Raw genomic sequence first — 23,234 nt, forward strand, 5'->3', positions numbered from 1 at the left:
AGTTAGGTCACAGGTCCACCATGATCTCATTGAATGGCGGAACAGGCTCGAGGGGCTAAATGCCACTTGCTGCCTCCTGACATGCGCCACCTTCTCCTGCAAGAAAATGGGGGGGGGGTGTCTGGATGATATGCCTGTCATGGTTGAATAGCTGCTAGTGTGTGTGGCCTGTGAGTTGTGGGTGGGTGGCTTGACAGTTGACCTCACTCACCTTGACCACTCATGTCAAAGCTTTGAACTTCTTCCTGCACTGCATCCATGTTCATGATGCTGTGCGCCTGGCATTATCTTTGTCCCCTGCTGCCTCCCACTGCCTTTTGGGTATATGTCTGGAGGGCCTCTTGCACCCCCCCCCACCCCCTGCAGATATAGGATGTCCCTCCTTCTGTCCACCTCTTGCACTAAGGTCTCTAGTGCATCAGCAAAGAACCTTGGTGCATGCACTCTCACAAGCCTGGTACCAACTCAGATCGGCAGATTGGTGAGGTCTGGCGTGCAGATTGGAGGATGTGGGATTTAGTAGTGCGCAACCTTTATTCAATGTTTTAACAAAACTCATCAGTGTGTAAACATAGGGATGGGACCTGCATCTGTGTTTTATGTGTGCGATGTCTGATCTCTGTTCAGACTCCGTGCAGAGAGTAGACTGTTATTTTCAGCAAATAACAGGTACCAGCTACCTTTAAGAGATTTCTAAGAAACATCCTCTCTTTAAGAGATTGAACTCCCCTGGTGGTGGAAAATGCAAATTGCATTGATTCCACGTGCAAGGCCTGGAATGGAACGCTGATTGCAGGTAAGTCCTCGGGTGGGCCGAAACTTGAGTCCTGCCTGCGCAGGGACCATTGGGCATGGGGTAATAGCACATCACACTACCTACACCCAAAAATGGCCCCTATCCAATTTTTCCCCCTGTGACTCTTGATGAGGTACAATTCTACAAGGACAGATCACTCTCCATTACCTCAATCAAGTCTTTGAGCATGATCCTTATTGTGAGTTTTGACATCCTTTTTGATCTTTTGAACTCAATCCTGAAGACACACGCTCATTCACACACTTTCCAGTAGAGATGAGAACCCTGGCTGTTCTTTTTTCTCCCCTCTGCAGCCTGGGACACTAAATCCAATTATAGCACTTCCACTGCTACTTCTTAGAGATCAGTTAACTCAGTACAGATCAGGGTTTTGACCTGGTTCCTCGTTTCTATGGCTCAGTAATACTCCACAGACTGTTCACTCATTGAACCATCGGAGAAGCTATCTCCATTTGGTTGGCCACCTACTTTAATACTTAAAAAAAACATGTGAGGTTGGCTTGTTTAATTCCCTCCACTGTGACAGCTAATGTAAAAGAAATACACACTGGAAGTGACTAGAATGCTTGTTTCCTCCAGCACAACTGACTTTAAAAATCCTTAAGGGGTCTTCTCCCGAACTATGTATTAAAGGTTAAAGTGAATGATCCAGCAGATGTTGTGGTGGAATGGGAACATGAAATAAATTAAAGCGCTATTCTCTTGCCCAGTTTTTAATTAGTTTTCTGTCCTCTACTCAGCAGAAAACCTGCTACGTTATTCATTATAGCCGTAAGTTTTTATTTAATCATGGTCCTGTATCAACTCAAGATTCCTGCCTTGAAACTGTTCATTGACATCACCAGTGAGCTCATCTGCAGCAGTTTCTTTGCCCCCTTTTGCTTCACATCCCTTTTGTTTGGTTTTGCTGAATGCAAGGCCTGTTACTCAGAACACAGTGTTGTCTTTGTAATGGAGTTAGCATTCTATACTGCTGACATTACCTAAGAGTGCATGTTCCCATTCACCACCAACATCCTCCTCAAACTTTAACTGACAAGGAGGAATTGCTTTGTATTGATGCTGGTCCAGAGCTTTGAGGTTTTTTCCCCCTTAGTTACTATATAGAACATACTAGGTTTCTTATTGCACCCTTCCTTTGATGTTACAATAAATACTTTTTTCTAAATCAACGATGTCCTTCAATTCCCAACCCTCTATCCTGTCAACTTCTATATTGGCAAGACTAAATGTGTGATGATTGTAATATGTGCCCATTAAAAAGTAATTTCAGCTCCACCTACAGCTTTACATCAGATACAGCAGGATCAATATTTCACATAGAATTGTTGAGCACATATCAGGCAACATTTGGTGTCTGTGAGTCCATCCATATATTCAGTTTTACAAGCATTTCCATTTTAAAAAAAATAATCTGTTTACTAACTTTAACATTTAAAGAACTGAACTATTTAGATATACTAAATTTTTGTGGAGAAAGTAAATAATTGGCTGCATATTGAACATACAATATGCAGCCAATTATTTACAATTCTTAAAATACCCAAACAGCTCAATTGATTGTTATATCATAAATAATAAAGACCAAGTAACTTAGTAATGGGCCTGTTCTGCTGATCTAATGTTAATATAAAGCTACATTTTACCACAGTACTGACACTAGGGACTGTGCTGACTTTGGCAACAGCATTGTAATATAAATGATGTGGTACTAGTGCCACTGCGACACTGATTACCACCTCAAGAGGTCATTTTTAAACACTCAAGGCACTGTGCCATTGGCAGCATGCCTAAATGGGTGTCAGTAGTGCTGCTGGACTCTGCATTTCGCACATTTTTTTTGGCCATGGGTGGGCTGAGTGCTTAGTCTACCCATTGAGGGCAGAAGTGTGGTTTTCGTGTTGTTGTACAGATCCATCTCCTGACAGCAGAAAAGGTCTGCGACCAGAAAATTAGAGTCACGACTGCAACTTTCAACAAACGCACACGTGGAATTTTGTACTGCCGCTGGTGCTCTGAAATCTACCCGACAATGTGAACAGGACAGATTCCACACTACTGGGAGGCTCTGCATTTGAAGCAGCTCTGTGCAATATAAGCTTGCCATTAGTCTGGGTAATCCCTACATCTGCCACAGATACCAATACATGATATTTGTGGGACTGGGTGGCTTTGATTTCGCCTTTGTGATCTGCATTTGAATCATCATCTGGACTTGCAGGGTTTTGGTCTCCACTCTGACAACTATTAAAGATCCAAAGTGAAGCCAACACTGAAGCATATTCAGTTCAGAGTAGAGAAGCTAAGAGAACAAAAGTGCCTTTGAGTTAGTTAAACACTAATTAGAACTACAGCAATTCAACCAACTCCCCAAGAGGCCACAAGAACAGTGTGTGGGTAACAGAAATGGCACAGTACAGTAGAAGAAACTCTGCATAAATTGTGCTGGGGTTACATTGTCAGGATAATGAGAGGGATAGTTGGGATTGGTGCATACCCTATTGGCATCTGACCCATGCCAATTATGAATTTGGAATGACTGTTGGGTTTATTTTCTGAGTACATGTTCATACTTTATGAAATCAGGGTTGCCGTCAATCCAGTTTTGGAGTTGGGTGTTTGGAAAATTTCTAAAATGTAAACTGACAAAAGTCCAGTTTTTAAAATGCTGATCGGTTGTAGTTATGGAATTGTAATTTCTGTCGTCATCAAGCTATCATTGGGAGATAATGAATCTCCTGTTCGCCCAACATCCTGTAATTGGTTTTCACAGATTTGAAATATGATTTGCCACATTTAAATGGTGGAGTCAGCGGATTTGCCAAATTCCCATATTGGACCGGGAAAAAGGTGGCAACTCTATATCATATACATACATGGATCTACATAATGCATGCTGGCGATCGCTACCGTTGTGAAATTAAATATTAAAGAGGCCGCCGGTACATTTACAACTGGCACCTTCACCTTGCTCACCCCGCCCAGCTACCCTGATGCGTCGATGCTGTTTCTCTTCAGTTGCTGCCCTGAAAAGTGGCAGATTATAAAATCACTAATGTGGCAAAATGTTATCTGCAAATCGGTATAGAAAAAATTCGCAATTGTGTTTCTAATCAACCCACAGCAATCGTGTCCAATTTATTGATTGAACCGTGCAGATACTAATTGTATTGACCTGATTTAGACCTGACTCCAAAATGTTTCGTTACCTCTGTTTCTACATTCCTAAAGTTACAGGGTAGTTTTATATCAGTTACACTGATATAAAACTACCACGCCTGATCATTATCATAGAAAAAGACTTTGTTATAACCGTGAAAATTCTACGTAAAATTACATATATACGTTGTATACTGTTCTGATGATAGGAAAACTTCCCCCTCCCCCTCCCCCTCCCCCCCATTACCCCATTCATCTTACAAGACTGGAGGCTAAGAAATGAAACCCTGGTTGGGGGGTGGGAGGCACAAGACTTGGCAATCACACTAAGTTTGGGAGCACTGCACCCAAGCTGAAAGCTGGATTCTTAACGTACCCTAGATGGCAAGGTACAAGACACAGATGATCCACTCACTGTGGCCAGCGGCTGGGAGGCGACTCTTGTTCCTGTCTCAAGTTGATTTAAGGCTCGGTTTCAAATGTCCTTGATGGAAAACCCTTCCCGATCACCTCCCGATTCAGTTCCACTTTCCAAAGGTTTCTTGGACTCGATGCATTGCGGCGGACGATTGTGATCCCATTTACGATGTGCTCACCCCGTTATTCCCAGACGCTGACTAGCCCTGTCCTCCGGGGTCTGCTAGTTGTGATGCATGCACTGCATTTCCCCGGCTGCTCTCGGAGGTTGTCCTAGAAACTCTGGGTGAGCTGTGGCCGTTCACAAGAACAGGGTCAGATTACAGGATCGGTGTAATCAGCGCATGTCACACAGAGAGAGAGGCTGTACTTCCAGAGCCATTCACTACGAGATCCAGCAGCAAATCGCCCTCAAACCAAATACACCTGTGTATTTATTTGTTGATGTGTGCTTGATGTGAGTCTCTTTGAAAAAATTTACAAATAAAATATAACCGATAAGACTACACCCAAAATAGATGCACCTGTAAGACAATTGTGTACAAGCTTTTGTCTTCCACCCTCCATAAACTTGAGCTCATCTCAAAAATCTGCTGACAGTATCCCAACTCGCACCAAGTCCCGTTCACCATCGCCCCTGTACTAGCTGACCTACATTGGCTCCAGCTCCACCAACGCCTAGATTTTAAAATTCTCATCCTAGTGTTCAAATCCCTCCATGGCCTCGCCCCTTCTTATCTCTACACCCTCCTCCAGCCCTACAACCCTCCGAGAGCACGGCGTTCCTCCAACTCTGGCCTCTTGTGTACCCCCGACATCCTTCGCCCCACCATTAGCGGCCGTGCCTTCAGCCATCTAGGATCTAAGCTCTGGAATTCCCTCCCCAAATCTCTTTGCCTCTCCACCTCACTCTCCTCCTTTAAGGCTCTGCTTAAAACCTACCTCTTTGACCAAGCATTTGGATATCTGTCCTAAAATCTCCTTCTTTGGCTCAGTGTCAGTTTTTGTCTCATTGCCCTTATGAAGCATCTTGGGACGTTTTACTAAGTTAAGGGCATTATATAAGTGCAAGTTGTTGTTGATTCAGGTAGCGTAGGTGCTGTACCATGGAGCTTGCATCCACAAAAACGTTTCAATTCAGGTTCTCATTAATATATCGCTGATATTAACAGATCTTGGTTGATTTATCTATCAATGAGGATTGAAATGCCTGGGCTTTAAGTAGCAGATTGTGTTTATATATGTGTGTGTGTGTGTGTGTGTGGTGGGGGGGGGGGGGGTGTTCACAGGTTGGATAGGTAAGGTAAGGTACAGGGTATTACTTTTAATGGGAAGTATCTTGAGCAGTGTGGCATCACCGAGCCCACTAACACTCTGTATGGAATGGGCAGAGATTTAGGTTTGACTCCCTTCAACTCAATTCCTCATCTGAGGAACATTGGGAGGGAGTTACATAAGAACATAATAGGAGCAGGAGTAGGCCATATGACTCTTCGAGCCTACTCAGCCATTCAATCAGATAATGGCTGATCTTCGACCTCAACTCCACTTGCCCGCCAGATCCCCATATCCCTTGATTCCCCTAGAGTCCAAAAATCTATCCATCTCAGCCTTGAATATATTCAATGACTCAGCATCCACAGCCCTCTGGGGTAGAGAATTCCAAAGATTCACAACCCTCTGCGTGAAGAAATTCCTCCTCATCTCAGTCTTGAATGGCCGACCCCTTATCCTGAGGCTATGCCCCCTAGTTCTCGACTCTCTAGCCAGGGGAAACAATCTCTCAGCATCTATCCTGTCAAGCCCCCAGCAAGGGTACAGGGAAAATTGGAGAGGGGACTCATGCCTCAGTGGTACAACAAGACAAAAAAAGGCTATGATCCCATCCTCTGTTCATCCAAAATCCTATATCCATACTCAACACCAACTATAAAGTACTGGCCAAGATCCTAGCCACCAGACTGGTTGCAGTCATCCTGCTCAAGTCCACACTGATGTAAGAGGTTTTATGGAGAGATACTCAGAGGACAACACCAGATATCTATTTACCATTGTGCACCATTCTAATGGCACCAACACACCTGACCTAATACACTTCCTGGATACAGAGAAGACATTTGACTGAGGGGAATGGGAGTATATTTCTTGCAGCATTAAGGCGAATGGGTTTTGGTGGCATGTTCTGGAAGAGGATTCAAATCCTGTGCTCCAATCCCACATCCATTGTGTTCTCCAAAACTCCTGCAGTTATCCTCCACTGAAGGACGAGACATGCATGTCCCTTATACCTCCTTCTCTGTATTGGCCAAAGAGCCCTGTTGTAAGCATCAGAACAAGCTTGGGCATCCATTGGAGAAGCTGAACATAAAATATTGTTTTCTGATGATGTCCTCCTTTAGATTTTTTGGATCCATTCTTAACCTCTCCAAAATGGAGACAATATCCCTCATGCAGGATATCCTCCAATATATTCAGGGGACCTAACCTTTTGCATAATCACAATCTGACTTCAAATACTTAGGAGTTACAGTAATCCCCAAATACACTGACCAGCCCTCCAAAAAAATTCAGACCCTCCATCTTAGCCTGGTTGTTGAAGGCAGAACTAAGGGAGCTTTGAGCAGGTCAACAGTGGGGTGGTGTTGTGATGGGTAGAGCACCACAGAAGGGGAATTGGGAGTCAGACAATAGAGACATGAGGGAGTAAGGAAAATGTTTTTTCCCAAGGGAGGAGGGTGAGGTTGTTGAGATTGGAGAAGTGAATGGTGAGGGAGATGGGGTGGAAATTGGAGATAACAAATGAACACTACCAAAAGATTAACTCATTTGCTGTATGTGGGACCATGCTGTGCACAAGTTGGCTGCTGTGACTATAAAAGTAATTCATTGACTGTGAAGTGCTTTGGAACATCCAAATGTTATATAAGTGCAAATTCTTTCTTTCTTGTCAGTGATCAAGACCTCAGAGGTAGTGAGGCCACAAGACATGTTGATGGAGTCAACATGGATATGAGTGGGGGAGTTTATATGAAGAGTGGGGGAATTTATGTTGAAGGAACACAGAGAAATTAAAGGAGAGGGAACAAGTGGAATCAAGGTAGGATGAGGAGTTGCTTAGTTGCTGAGGGAAGAAAGAAGGAAAGAGATCTAGGCAGGGAAATCTCTGTGAGGCTTGCGAGTGTCGTAGATGATAAAAAATCTTAAGGCAGGAGTAATGGAAGAAAGTAAGGTGCTTGAAAAGGGAAAAGGTGCATAAGGAGTAGGGAGAGATGCCAAAATTGACTTGGCAATGAGAGACACAGTGCTGCTGCACCAATTTGGGTGAGGGATGTGGCAGAATGTACAGCCCTGGGGTAGCTTTGGCTTATCATCTGTAATCCAGGCTCTTGTCAAGCATAGGAGGTCAAAACACTTATCTGCGATGAGGTTGTGGATGACAAAGGCCTTCACCACAAAGAGAAGTTTGTGCAAGGCAATACTAGAGGAACAATGCTAGAAGACCATCACACATAGTGGGGGAGAAAATAGGGATGGGGAAGAGAATAGAGGTGAACTCCCTGGAAGTGATTTGAGTAGAATGTTTGCTGGGAATGGGATATGAGGCAGTTGGGGTTACCATTCTGGAAGAGCCAGTGACCAGTGCTGCGGCAGATACCTAAGATGGAGTGGAGGAAATCTGTGGTTGCATCCAGGAGGCACACTTGCCGAGGACAGCAGTAGAAGATCAGCTGAGGAGTAACACAGGGTGGGGAATTGAGTGATGCTGGGATGGAGGAGAGAGACGTGGAGGTGTTGGGGAATGGGCAGAGGCTTGAAGTGAAGGGAAAGGAAGAGAGCTCAGTGGAGCTAAAAGGCAGCTGTCAAAGGAGGCATGGCAGAGATCAAGATGTAGTGATTCATCGATTCTACTGTAAGTTGGTTGGAGGTTGTGAACATTGAGGGTGTGCACCCTGAAGGAAGTTGATGAATATAGAGTAGAATAATCAGCAAGATAATAGACAGGGTTGGATGATAAGTGAAGAAGGTTATTGATCTAATGTACAGAGTGAGCAATTGGACAAAGCCCTGAAACATTTGAGTTATTGAAAAAGGATCAGAGGATATGTAAGCCATCAATTGAGTGATTTGAAAGGATACAAGACAGCCATGAACATAGTGCACAATGCCTGACCATACAATATGTGCTCTTTGTTTCCTGACACTGCTCCTATGGAGGAAGTACATTTAGATACAGCTTTGAAAAGAAACAAAATAGGTTTTATTACATTCTTGAATTTGAGTTTGTGTTATAGTTAAACCGTATGCTGAAAATCTAATACAAGCTCTTTTGTAATATTCAAATAGTTCATGGGAATCAGTGTTAAAATGTTTTCTGAATTTAAATCAACCAAATTAGAACATACTTCAACTATTCATCAAATTCATTGTGAATCAATCTGGGTTATTTGCATTTAAAATGAATGGCCCTTTAAGAAAGCTACACCACAGTGTGGCAATTTGTTCACTTCTATTGTTGCTATGCATGTTTGCTCCCAGTTTGACACTCAGTAATGGAAACTTGTGCTGCTTAATATTTGCCCATTTCCATGGTTGGACTGGAGATGGGTAGGATCTTTTTTACTATGTTGACATTTTGTTCTTTGAGTGCATCAGTTCCGTCCAGTTCTACGGTGGTGTAAGTGGAGTATCTGTCAATGGCATCTGATTCTATACAGGCCTAGCAGGGTATTCATTCCATATGACTCCTTGACTGAGATCAGCACAAGCAAGAAATAGAACCTTCTTGGTCTGTGCTACACCACATATGCGCTACCCACTGAACCATTGTGGAGCTCTCTTACATGTGACCTTTAAAAGCAACCATCCCATTTCTGACCAGATCTTCACCCAGCTCTACTTTAAAGATGTTACTTGACAGGATGTTAAGATCTTTAAAAATATTTGGGCGAATAACAGGTTAGAAAGGGGTGGAAACTTCCAAAACTTTGGGCAAAATCTGGAGATCTATTCTTGATGCATGGCCTCTTCTATCTTTCTGCACGTCTAAGAAAAACGTAGTTTTTTCAGTAGGAGAATGAAGTGGGATCGTTTTGAGTTGTCACCTTTTAGCATATGGCAGTGATTTGAGATATTTTTCTGCACATCTGGATCATTCCACCAGACTAGCTACTGAGCAAACATATTTCAGCTCTTCTGTTTTCAAACACCACTTCATTCGGAAGGATCCCTAGATTGCCACCACATCTTTCACGTGGAAGACACTCATAAAAACTCACGATATGTGTCACACTTGGTAATTCTCAGGGTTTGGTTTGAATGCCAGATACGACACCTCTCTTTAATTGCGCAATCTTCCAACTAGCGACGTAAGCAGTTACGCAATATTCTACTTCCACTGAAATTAATTTAATCTATTAGAAAAGAAAAATGATCGAGAGAAGATTTCCGCTGTTCGATAGCGAAATTGTAAATGCATGTATAATACATTTATTATTTTGATATGAAAGGGAAAGAAATACTCCAACATTTCCGTATTCGGTTCAATTTTAAGATTTTAAGGAATGCAGCACTAATTACTGAAACAATGGAGCAGTGTCGTGATTTAAAAATTATTTCCAGACTTACAGCATGTTTTCCTATCAGATCAGAGGGTATTTTAAATTTTGCTGGTTAGAATAGATAACATTTGCAAATAAGCAGGCGGAATAAACTTGAAGGCCAACTACAATGCAAATTGTAGTTTATGTAAATAAATGTATTGAATCAGGTAGGTCATGTTTGCATATTTATTAATGGATCAAAAATGGATCTATTTTGCACTTTAGATTATGCATCGGGGATTGTGCAATTAAGTCAAATAATGTAGCTGCGTCATTTTTAACATAATTGTATTATGTTGTGAGGGTTTTGTTTTCTTGTTATTAAGGTTCTGAGGTAGGCATTTGCAATTTTTGTTTTTATTCAGCCACATATAAACTTAATACGTTGACTGTCGATGTGCTTAATAAAATAACTGACAGAAAATAAAAAAATAATTGTGTTGTGTAATGATCAACATTTAAATTAAACTTTCGGCAAAATCTGGAAATCTATATTAATTGAAAATATAGAATTTATGCATGAGTGATTCATTCTTGTAAGAACACTGTGATCCATATTCTGACAAGAATATTCATCATGGGCACCAGATGAACCCTTAGTCACTCAGTTTTAACTCCTTGTCAAGCAACTGGGTTTACCACCCAGTTTGTGCCTAGGAGCTAATGATGCCTAAATTTGCCTCTAAATTTGTTTTACATCAGTTCAGATTATGTTACCATTTACATTTCTAACCTCCCATCTGGATCCACACAGACTACTGATGAATGAATTAATCCTTTCTTGCCAATTATCAAAGAAGTCAGACAACAAAGTCACTTGTTTATTAACCTTAGAATCACAGTTAACAGCATTTAAACATTAAGTATACAGATAATTAGTAGATGGGGTTAATTAACAAAATATGTAAGCGGTTACAGTTATGTCACAATAAATCAGCATTAACTGCTGATTCTAAATTTAAAGTTGAGATCAGTGTCTGAGTTTGATATAAATTGATTCAGGATTGAACTCCTTAGATAGCTGACAAGTTAACAGCATTAGATAGTCATTCTATTGAATAGCTCAACGTCTAGATGCTTGTAGTTAGCAATGTTTCCAGAACTTGTACGACTTTGTTCTTACGAGCTGGTGATGAACACTTCCTTTGTCTTCCTCGGAAAGGATGATATTAACCTTCTGAGATAGCATAGTGATTAACCTCTGTCTGTAGAGATGCTATCAATTCCTCCTGGATTCTCTGCTCCTGGGTACATTTACCTTCTGCATTGGCAGCTGTATCTGGACTGGCTGGCTTAAATATCACCTCCATTGATCTCAGAGAAACTTGTACATCTAAGTGACACATTTATATCTGGCCATATTTGGCTGGTGTAGTCATACAATTTTTAAGTTCTGTAACCTTTCTCTCTATGTCAGAGATGCACTTTCTGATTTTACAGAGACACCTTTCTACATATTCTAGATAAAAACTTCTACCCTTTTTACTACCAAGACTGCTACAAGAATTACTAAAGAACTAGAACTAAACTAAGAATCAAAGGACTGGGGACTGAAAACGGAGCACTTTAGTGTGAAAAACACCACCTTATATATCCTTAATTTCCAAAGAAACCTCTTCAATTCCATTGACCAATCTGAGTGACGTGTATTAGAAGAGTTCAGCTCTTCTGGTGTCAATCACCTTACACAGCACTGTTTGTACTCCTGATGACTTCCAAGTCAATGAAGCACTGGTACGTAGATATGCAAGGTCACTTTTTATCTGCCTAGCTTCTGTCAGATCTTTGATAACAAAGGGGTCGCACCCAGACACAGATAAGGCAGAACATATCTTCCCCCATTAAGAAACTGTATCAGGGCCCATGGTCTTGATGGCATGTCTTCTATCTCTGGTAAGGAATATTTTGTTTGTATAAGCCTTCATGGTTTAATTAGTATTAACCCTTTCCTTTCCTAGCATCCTGTATGACTCCATTTTGAGGACACACTTAGGATAATTTCTCTGACATTCTTTAGACTATATTTAAGTTGCTGAGAGGTATCTCTGGCTGAGAAAACTTGAGGCATTAACTATGACTATCCTGGTACTCCTCCAGAGAGGAAGAAATGGCAGAGCTAAAGTAAGCAATCTGCTTTTAAATGATACAAAAACTTATTTAGTATCAACATTATTTAATATTTTGTCTTATTTCTTTTCCAAGAAGGTGGTGGGAATAAAAATAAACTGGTACATTCCAAGTATTGTACTGGAGAGATTACTGCTGCAAAATTATCTTTGATTCCATGGATACAATGTAATTTTGTGCTTCTTTGTTGATTATAGCTCAAAGATTAGGAGATTTCCATCAGTGCTACTGACAGATATTTACCAGTCAATTAAACTGAAATGCAAGGCAGTACCAAACAAAAGGTTTGTTATTTTATAGGGAGTAATGAAACAAAATGCAGTGTGCTGAGTAACACAAAAAATTACTATTCAAGGAGTAGGTGTGGAGGAATCAAGGTCCACATGAAGTTTCAAATGTTTATTTCATGGATATCCAACTAAAACCATTTAGTTTTTGTTGGATAGTCACTGCGACCGTACGAACCACTCCATTCTATTGCACTTCTAAAGAATGTCCATTAAGGGTATTTTTCCATTAAAGCCAGTCTGAATCTGGGATAAAGATTTGTTTTCATGAATGAACAGTGCATTTTGTACCATAGTTGCTATCACATTTGGGATTTTTGGCCGTGGAAGGAGCTTTGTATAATTTATATTAAAATGATGATACCAGATAAATTCACATTTAGTTGTCAAGGGATTATATTCTTACAGCAGCCAAAAGCTGGATATAGAGGCTGAGTACTGGATCAGTTTGTTGAATGTTGCTTCTCACATACTACTTTGACTTGAGACAATAAGAGTCATTAACTCATCTCAGACCGGAGATTGAGCAATTATGCTGATGTGGCTTCTTTTCTGTGAGCCATCCAGACTCATCATGTTGAGATAGTCCAATTCATTCAAGGGATCCCCTCCTTCTCCTGGAGGAGGAAGATGAGGAGGGGATTGGCAGCCCTGCTAGCCAACACCCGGACAGGGAGAGAGACAACGGTCAAGCTGCTGGCCTTCTGTCTAGCTAGGAAAATAAATGACAAAAGCACATGACCTGTATGGCTAATTCTAGAAGGTCTGCTAAAAGAAACAGACAAGGGCCAAGGGTTCCTTGGGATAAAACTAACCAGGTATTTTCGGAAGATTGGAATAGCATACTTGGATGCAAGTGCGAATTTGCAGTGTCCAGTTCATACACTTATATCCAGTGCAGAACTGAAATTTATAAGAGTTTCATTTAAATACAAAGTGGAGACGAGTTGGGGTTACAAAATAATACTGAAAATATGTATTTTAAGGATAATCTAACTTATGAAATAAAATGTGCTGACTGCTCAGTAAAGTTAACAGCAACACAACTTGCATTTACATTGCGCTTTTAACATAAAAAAACGTCCAAAGGCATTTCACAGAAGGGTAATCAGACAAAAATGGATGCTGAGACAAAGAAGGAGATATAAGGAGGGGTGACCAACAACTTGGTCAAAAAAATGGATTTTAAGGAGGGCCTTAAAGGAAGAGGGGGAGGGGGCAAGGTGCAAGGGTCTAAGGAGGGAATTCCAGAGCATGGGGCCCAGATGTCTAAAGGCACATCCACCATGGTGGGGTGAAGGGAGGTGGGATATACAAAAGGCCAGAGTCAGGAGAACGAAGATTTCGGGTGGAGGGTTGTCGGGCTGGAAGAGATTACAGATATAGGAGGGGAGAGGCCAGATGGATTTAAACAAGAGAATGAGAATTTTAAATTTAAGGTGTTGAGGGACAGGGAGCCAATGTAGGTGAGCAAGAACAGGGGTGATGGATGAGCAGGACTTAGTGCAGGATAGGATACAGCAAGCAGAGTTTGGATGAGCTGAAGTTTTCAGAGGGTGGAGGGTGAGAGGCTGCAAGGAGAGCATTGGAATAGCTGGGTCTGGAGATGACAAAGGCATGGATGAGGGTTTCAGTGGCAAAATATATGGAAGCTCAACGTGGCATTCAATAGGACGCTGAGGTTGCAAACAGTCTGGTTCAGCCAAAGAAAATGGCCAGGCAAGTAGCTGGAATCGGTGGCAAGGGTACAGAGTTTGTGACAAGGGCCAAAAATGATGGCTTTTGTCTTCCCAATGTTTTAACATGGAGTAAATTGTGTTCATACAAGACTGGATGTCGGACAAGCAGTCTGACAACACAGAGGCAAAGGAGGGATCGAGAGAGGTTGTGGAGAAGTAGAGATGGGCGTCGTCAATGTACATGTGGAAGCTGACCCCATGCCTGTGGATGAAGAAGAGGGGGCCAAGGATAGATCGTTGAGGGACTTCAGAGGTAATGGTTTGGGGGCAGGAAGAGAAGCTATTGCTGGAGTTAAACGCTATAAAGCATTTTTCAGCTCGTATCTTGGAAATCAATAAATCTGATGAATAGTCTAATACAAAAATTAAAGACAAGGATAATATTGATCATTTTCTAAGAGCTTTAGAATTATTAGTGGACCAGAACAAATGAGACTGACTAATATGAATGGGGAAGTTACCACCATTCCACAGTGGGAAAGCATTGATGGCTTTTCCCCACTGGGTCTATGATGATGACTATGATGTTGTAAAGCATGCAATTCTAAATTATTTCAACTTCACTTATTGGCATAAACTTGAAATGTTATGAATGCAATGGTACATATAAAGAATTGGTGCTAGAAGTGCAAGACAACTGGAACCAGTACAGTCCTTCAATGAGTTGAGTGATTTAATATTAAGAGATTGGTTCCTAGAAATTGTTTTTAGGATTTAAAAATATGTATACTGGATAAGTGGTTTAAAACATTAAATCAAAAGGCTGAATATTACATGGTGGGAGATTAGAAAGATTAACCCCCGAAAAGCAAGTTGATTGCTGGTATTGAAGATTGATGCTCCAGGAGAGATAGCAACGGGTACCATGGTGAGAATGACGGTGGATGTTAACGGAGACAGTGGGCTCATTCAGGAGAGGTACATAACTATAAACAAGTAGAGCAGACCTTTGAGAAAGTGAATGAAGTCCTCTTTCAGGTAAATAGCTGGTGTGCTTTCCTTCACCCAAGAATGTCATTCATGTCAAGGTTTTGATGTCTGGAAAATTTAACTACACTGATCACAGGATCAGCTCTTGCCCCAACAGGATTCAGCCCTGTGATCAATCAAATTGAAAGTTACATTTTATAGACTACTTTCTACCTCCACTCATATCTTGAGCCACACCTCTACCTGCCCCTCCACACCAACTTCCATCTCAACCACCTCCCTCACACCGGTGCCTCCGACATATATGGTCCCGTTCCCCCCAGACACCAGATCTGAACCCATGTAGGGTTGCCAACTCTGGCTGGATGTATTCCGGGAGGCTTCATCACATGAACTCCTCCCTCTAACTCTCCCACTGGTCATCCTCATGGCGCAACGCCTTCCCAACTGTCAGTCAAACTGCCTTCTTTTCCAACTCCAACGTCTTATAGAAATAATAAACAAAAGTGTTGAAAGAAAATTAGTATTTTTTTAATGCCCCTGTGCATTTTTCTCCGGGCTTACTCCCAGCAGTGTCCTTGAGATTAATCTTTAATTCTCGGAGGATTGACAACCCTAAACCCATGCCCTTACTTACCCTCACTGTCTGCACCCCTTACTTACCCTCACTGTCTGCACCCTGCTCCGCTCCAGCCCATAACTTGGGTCTTCTTGCGGCCTGCAAATTCCTTCGACCCGACACCGACCTCCAACCTCAGCCAGTCCTACTACCGCGCCACCGTCCGGGATAGTTCCGGAATGAGCCGAGTCTTCACCGTCACCGTCACCGCTGCGGCGGGGGGGGGGGGGGGGGAGAAGCGCGCGAGCCTGCGTTCAAAAATATGACAACAATGGGTTGACAGTTGGTCACGCGCCGGATGGGTCATATGACCCGTTGTGTATGTCTGGTTTGTGTGTGTGTGACACGCGCCTGGCCGGGGTGCCAGCTCAAGCCATGAAGTGCAGCGGGTCGCTTAGTTTGTTCCTTGTATTCTCGTTTAACGTGCTGTCTGGCCAACTGTTTGTACCTCCCGGTATTTCTCCGAATCAGGGAGGGGAGAAGCCCGCTGACAGCACCGCGTCCGATACCCTAGAACTGATCCAGGCAACCACCACCATCACCACCATCTCGCAGCCGGTAATACTCGACATCGAGATGGAAGAGTCGTCCCTTAACAGCACGACCCCCTTCGCCACGACAACGACGACCACGTCAGCCACGACAACGGCGACGCAGCCGCTGAAAATCGAGATAGATATGGAAGAGCTGGCCGTCAACAGTACCGACTTCCCTCCGCAAGCGGGGGGCGCCACCGAACCGGCGTGGCACCCGTATCTCATAAAGATAACGTCGGGAACAGGGATGCCCGATGTCGCTGCGGAGACCACTTCGCCACCGTTATTATCAGAGTCAACGCAGATGTCAACCGTGGAGGATGAACTGATAATAGTGGAACTGCCCGAGCCTACCGAAGAGGAGACGACGACGACGACGACAGCAACAACAACGACGACGACAGCAACAACAACAACAACAACAACGACGACGACAACACCTCAGCTGATCGTCGAGGAACTGACGCTCATCACAGAACCGCCTACTAAAGAGACGACAACCAGACCCATCAGTAATGGGTCGGAAATGGTCGAGCCCTTGCTGCTGGTCGAGGTGCTGGAGACCACCACGCCGCAGCAGGACCTGGGTCAACAGTTTGTTCCCAACAAGAGGGAGCGCGGAGATGCGACCGAAGCGAAAGGCGAGAACGCGCCCAAGAGGAAGAAGCAGCCCGATGCTAAAGAAACCAAGAGCGAAGGGGAAGCCAACAAGCCGAAATTCAAAGTCCCTGCGAGAAAACAGAGACCCATTGCACCGACGAAGAAGCAGAAATCCAGAGCACCCGAGATCCTGAATGGCACCAACATTAGTGGCTTTCCGCCTTCTGTTATCGAAGCGTCCAGTGAACGCCCCCAAGTATACCTTGTGATTACGGAAATTGAGCCTAACGTTACAGCACCTCAGAAGCAAAGTGAGCTTCCAGTGGCTCTCCAAATTATTGGCACCAGTACCAAGGATACCGACACTCGGATCAAGGATACCGACATTCGCACCGAGTACATCAACACTCGCATCAAGAACACCGACACTGGAACCAAGAACGCCGTCACTGGAACCAAGATCGCTGACACTGGAACCAAGAACGCCGTCACTGGAACCAAGAACGCCGTCTCTGGAACCAAGAACTCCGTCACTCACACCAAGAACGCCGTCTCTGGAACCAAGAACGCCGTCTCTGGAACCAAGAACTCCGTCTCTGGAACCAAGAACGCGGTCACTGGAACCAAGAACGCCGTCACTGGAACCAAGAACGCCGTCACTGGAACCAAAAACGCGGTCACTGGAACCAAGAACGCCGACACTGGAACCAAGAACGCCGACACTGGAACCAAGAATGCCGACACTGATGTCGAGGACACAATCATTAGCATCAATGGCACAAGCATAAATATCGAGGAGATAACTGGTAAAGAATCGATCTCAGAACTAAAATTCAAGGAAGCGATCTCAGAACCAAAATTCAAGGAAATGTATTTTAATCAGCTTGTAGATCACTTCAGTTTCACCAACCATCAAAAGATCTACCGTCAGCGATATCTTATGACAGGTGAGGGTCTTCTGAGTTTTCATTCTGGTATTGATAGTCTAATGGCATTGAATCATGTGACTTCCTGAAGAATTTACTGGGCAAATGCATCAGCCAGTGTGATAAAGCACCATACAGACCACGAAGGTCTTAAGTTTGGTTCCCGATACTGAATTAGCTGATCTCATCCAAGTTGGTGATTGCGGGGGGGGGGGGGGGGGGAGAGGCTTCAATTATATTACATAGTATTTACAGTACAGAAAAGGGCCATTCGGCCCAACAGGTCTATGCTGGTGTTAATGCTGCAGACTAACCTCCGATCTTACTTCATCTCACCCTATCAACATATCCTTCTATTCCTTTCTTACTCATGTATTTATCTAGCTTCCCCTAAAATGCATCTGTGCTATTCGCCGCAACTACTCTATGTGGTAGCAAGTTCCACATTCTCACCACTCTCTGAGTAAAGAAGTTTCTCCTGAATTTCTTATTGGATTTATTAGTGACCATCTTATATTTATGACCCCTAGTTTTGGAGTCCCCTACAAGTGGAAACATCTTCTCTACATCTACCCTATCAAACCTCGTCATAATTTTAAAGACCTCTATCAGGTCAGCCCAATCCTGTTATGTCTTTCCTGATGGATGTAACCTCTCAGATCTGGTGTTATCCTTGTAAATCTTTTTTGCACCTTCTCCAGTGCCTCTATATCCTTTTTGTAATATGGAGACCAGAATTGGCCTTAGCACTCCAGTACCAAGAAGAATAAACATTCAGGCAATGTTCATGCTCCTGCCATTATCTGGTGACTTATTGGTGTGTGTGGGTATATTGGGTGAAAACAAAGTCTGCTTGGCTGTGCTGTTTCCAATGGTTGACTAGCCAACTGGCACACTATCTAGGCTTTCCAAAGGAAAATAGCCAACTGGGGTGAGGTACCAGTGGGCAACTAGCACCTGTGGCCTCATGCCCTAGCAAGGATAGGAAAATAGAAAGTAAAGGAGATTAAAAATGAATAGCTGAATGAAACAACTGTTTACCAAAGTACTGCCTAGCCATTCATAGCAGTGAGATAGGCATGGATGCCAAGGAGAAATGTGTTTTTAGACAAAGTTGTGAGCTTGGTTAGTGATACTTCTAGGTATTTGAAACTGGTTGCAGATCACTTTTTAAAAATATTTGCTCATGGCATGTGGGTGACCCTGACAAGTCTGCATTTATTGTTTGTTCTTAGTTGCCTTTGGAAGATGATGATGGACATTCTTATTGACCCAGTGATGACCACAGTATGTTATATAGAAATTACAAAATGGAAGCAGGTTATTCAGCCCAACCAGTCCGTGTTGCTGTTTATCCTCCACACAATTCCCTCTGGCTGGGCTGTTCCCCTATCAATTCAGCTTCCCCTCCTTCAACTACCTATCTGAACTATTCTTAAACGTTTCTTTTGCTCTGTGCCCTAAATCGCTTACATTGTTAGGTAAGGAATTCCAGAATTTGACCCAGCAACAATGAAGCCAACGTCCCAGACTCTTCCATCACCATCCCTGGGTATGTCCTGTCCCACCGGCAGGACAGACCCACCAGAGGTGGCGGTACAGTGATATACAGTCAGGAGGGAGTGGCCCTGGGAGTCCTCAACATTGACTCTGGACCCCATGAAATCTCATGGCATCAGGTCAAACATGGGCAAGGAAACCTCCTGCTGATTACCACCTACCGTCCTCCCTCAGCTGATGAATCAGTCCTCCTCCATGTTGAGCACCACTTGGAGGAAGCACTGAGGGTAGCAAGGGCACAAAATGTACTCTGGGTGGGGGACTTCAATGTCCATCACCAAGAGTGGCTCGGTAGCACCACTACTGACCGAGCTGGCCGAGTCCTGAAGGACATAGCTGCTAGACTGGGCCTGCGGCAGGTGGTGAGCAAACCAACACGAGGGAAAAACTTACTTGACCTCGTCCTCACCAATCTACCTGTCGCAAATGCATCTGTCCATGACAGTATTGGTAGGAGTGACCACCGCACAGTCCTCGTGGAGATGAAGTCCCGTCTTCGCACTGAGGACACCATCCAACGTGTTGTGTGGCACTACCACCGTGCTAAATGGGATAGATTCAAAACAGATCTAGCAGCTCAAAACTGGGCATCCATGAGGCGCTGTGGGCCATCAGCAGCAGCAGAATTGTATTCCAGCACAATCTGTAACCTCATGGCCCGGCATATTCCTCACTCTACCATTACCAAGAAGCCAGGGGATCAACCCTGGTTCAATGAGGAGTGTAGAAGAGCATGCCAGGAGCAGCACCAGGCGTACCTAAAAATGAGGTGCCAACCTGGTGAAGCTACAATTCAGGACTACATGCATGCTAAACAGCGGAAGCAACATGCTATAGACAGAGCTAAGCGATTCCACAACCAACGGATCAGATCAAAGCTCTGCAGTCCTGCCACATCCAGTCGTGAATGGTGGTGGACAATTAAACAACTAACGGGAGGAGGAGGCTCTGCAAACATCCCCATCCTCAATGATGTCGGAGTCCAGCACGTGAGTGCAAAAGACAAGGCTGAAGCGTTTGCAACCATCTTCAGCCAGAAGTGCCAAGTGGATGATCCATCTCGGCCTCCTCCCGATATCCCCACCATCACGGAAGCCAGTCTTCGGCCAATTCGACTCACTCCACATGATATCAAGAAACGGCTGAGTGCACTGGATACAGCAAAGGCTATGGGCCCCGACAATATCCCAGCTGTAGTGCTGAAGACTTGTGCTCCAGAACTAGCTGCGCCTCTAGCCAAGCAGTTCCAGTACAGCTACAACACTGGCATCTACCCGACAATGTGGAAAATTGCCCAGGTATGTCCTGTCCACAAAAAGCAGGACAAATCCAATCCGGCCAATTACCACCCCATCAGTCTACTCTCAATCATCAGCAAAGTGATGGAAGGCGTCGTCGACAGTGCTATCAAGTGGCACTTACTCATCAATAACCTGCTCACCGATGCTCAGTTTGGGTTCCGCCAGGACCACTCGGCTCCAGACCTCATTACGGCCTTGGTTCAAACATGGACAAAAGAGCTGAATTCCAGAGGTGAGGTGAGAGTGACTGCCCTTGACATCAAGGCAGCATTTGACCGAGTGTGGCACCAAGGAGCCCTAGTAAAATTGAAGTCAATGGGAATCAGGGGGAAAACTCTCCAGTGGCTGGAGTCATACCTAGGACAAAGGAAGATGGTAGTGGTTGTTGGAGGCCAATCATCTCAGCCCCAGGACATTGCTGCAGGAGTTCCTCAGGGCAGTGTCCTCGGCCCAACCATCTTCAGCTGCTTCATCAATGACCTTCCCTCCATCATAAGGTCAGAAATGGGGATGTTCGCTGATGACTGCACAGTGTTCAGTTCCATTCGCAACCCCTTAAATAATGAAGCAGTCCGAGCCCACATGCAGCAAGATCTGGACAACATCCAGGCTTGGGCACATAAGTGGCAAGTAACATTCACGCGCCAGATAAGTGCCAGGCAATGACCATCTCCAACAAGAGAGAGTCTAACCACCTCCCCTTGACATTCAACGGCATTACCATCGCCGAATCCCCCACCATCAACATCCTGGGGGTCACCATTGACCAGAAACTTAACTGGACTAGCCATATAAATACTGTGGCTACGAGAGCAGGTCAGAGGCTGGGTATTCTGCGGCGAGTGACTCACCTCTTGACTCCCCAAAGCCTTTCCACCATCTACAAGGCACAAGTCAGGAGTGTGATAGAATATTCTCCGCTTGCTTGGATGAGTGCAGCTCCAACAACACTCAAGAAGCTCGACACCATCCAAGATAAAGCAGCCCGCTTGATTGGCACCCCATCCACCACCGGCGCACTGTGGCACAGGATGCACTGCAGCAACTCGCCAAGGCTTCTTCGACAGCACCTCCCAAACCAGCGACCTCTACCACCTAGAAGGACAAGAGCAGCAGGTACATGGGAACAACACCACCTGCACGTTCCCCTCCAAGTCACACACCATCCCGACTTGGAAATATATCGCCGTTCCTTCATTGTCGCTGGGTCAAAATCCTGGAACTCCCTTCCTAACAGCACTGTGGGAGAACCGTCACCACACCGACTGCAGCGGTTCAAGAAGGCGGCTCACCACCACCTTCTCGAGGGCAATTAGGGATGGGCAATAAATGCTGGCCTTGCCGGTGACGCCCACATCCCGTGAACGAATAAAAAAAAAGGAATGGTGTTATATGTCCAAATGAAGATTTTGTGTGACTTGGAGGAGAACATGGTGAAAGTTTCTTCCTTGATCGTAGAGGTCTTGGGGCTGGGAGGTGCTGTTGAAATCTGCATGATATCGTAGGATTACTGAATATTTAGAGGTTTCCTTTGTGATGGACCTGACTTTGGAGTAGCTGAATTTGTATTCCAAGAGGCAATTAATTCTCAGATTGTTCAGTAGTTGTCAGGGAGATAGATAGTGGGATTTATTTACATAAATAAATCAATGAAATACAGAGCAATTTCAATGCTCCAGACTTTTGCTATGGAAACCTGGCTTGACTCCTGTTACAAATTTTAGGTTTGCACTAGGTATTTGCTCTGGTTCGGCTTCACCGGTCGCTCCTGTAATTGGACCCTGCATCTGCTGCGATCTGAAATGTACTTTTATTGCTTGATATCTAGTTAGATGATATGTGCCTTGGGTGCATAACAATAAGATCTCTCATTGTGCATACTGGCTACTTCGATTTCTTGAGCGTTTTTCCTATCTTTCGGAATTTGGACTGAAAAGCATCCAGTAAGACAAGATCTGGACTGAAAAGCACCCAGTAAGACAATAAACTGGTTTATTTTACAAGTTATATATGTACTGTTTTCACAGCAAGATTTATTCATTTATCAATTGCATAACATCAAAATAACACATCATGCAAGTTTCATCATTGTTATAGTCAGTTATAGAACTCATTTTACAAGTCAGGATTTCAAGAAATGACCTTCATTTATCTTGAAAAGGCAGAGCTGGGCTATCTCAGTCTGACTTTTCCAGTCTCAATCTTGCTGCAGACTCCCCTTCCAGATCCCTCAGCTATCTATCCAGGATTGGCTTGCTGAGCTGTCAATCAAAGTTACTAACTTGAATCCAAAACTGCACCCCCCCCCCCCCCCCCCCCCCGGCTTGATGTAGGTGTCAAGGCAACTACATTGCTCGTTTAGCTAGGCCCCCTGCTTAGTGTCTGAATAGAAATGAATCCAACATTTAAGGTAAGACTATCTCTAGGAGAGGTTGGATGACTCCCATTGTCTCAAGCTAATCTGGTTTAAGAAATACACAGTTTTGAGATGGCTGGTATTCTCATGAATTTGTCCTAAACAACATCTCGGAGTTGTGTTTCTCTGGGAATTAGCTGCTTGTGAACTGAAACTAACTTAATAGCAGCATTCTAATACAAATTAAACCAAAACTCCTT

The 23,234-nt window shown here is 43.9% G+C and overlaps 2 protein-coding genes across 5 annotated transcripts in view; one reads left to right on the forward strand and one right to left on the reverse strand.

Moving 5' to 3' along the window:
• Positions 1 to 4,595, reverse strand: part of zgc:162952 (PKc_LIMK_like_unk domain-containing protein) — an 81,349-nt gene extending 76,754 nt beyond the window's left edge. The window contains exon 1 of one of the 2 annotated variants that reach the window (XM_067969591.1): positions 4,392 to 4,595. The gene's annotated coding sequence lies outside the window, so the exon portion shown is untranslated. Of the gene's footprint in view, positions 1 to 4,352 lie in introns of both variants that reach the window. The other variant, XM_067969590.1, reaches the window with a different exon arrangement.
• An 11,401-nt stretch (positions 4,596 to 15,996) lies between these two features.
• LOC137300502 (mucin-22-like) overlaps positions 15,997 to 23,234 on the forward strand; it is a 67,984-nt gene continuing 60,746 nt past the window's right edge. The window contains exon 1 of one of the 3 annotated variants that reach the window (XM_067969593.1): positions 15,997 to 17,778. In XM_067969593.1, the coding sequence (XP_067825694.1) occupies positions 16,017 to 17,778 (1,762 nt within the window). In that variant the 5' untranslated portion in view covers positions 15,997 to 16,016. The remainder of the gene's footprint in view (positions 17,779 to 23,234) is intronic. The other 2 variants (XR_010958115.1, XM_067969592.1) reach the window with 2 other exon arrangements.

The sequence above is a fragment of the Heptranchias perlo genome, chromosome 31 (assembly GCF_035084215.1).
Source record: "Heptranchias perlo isolate sHepPer1 chromosome 31, sHepPer1.hap1, whole genome shotgun sequence".
Taxonomy (NCBI): domain Eukaryota; kingdom Metazoa; phylum Chordata; class Chondrichthyes; order Hexanchiformes; family Hexanchidae; genus Heptranchias; species Heptranchias perlo.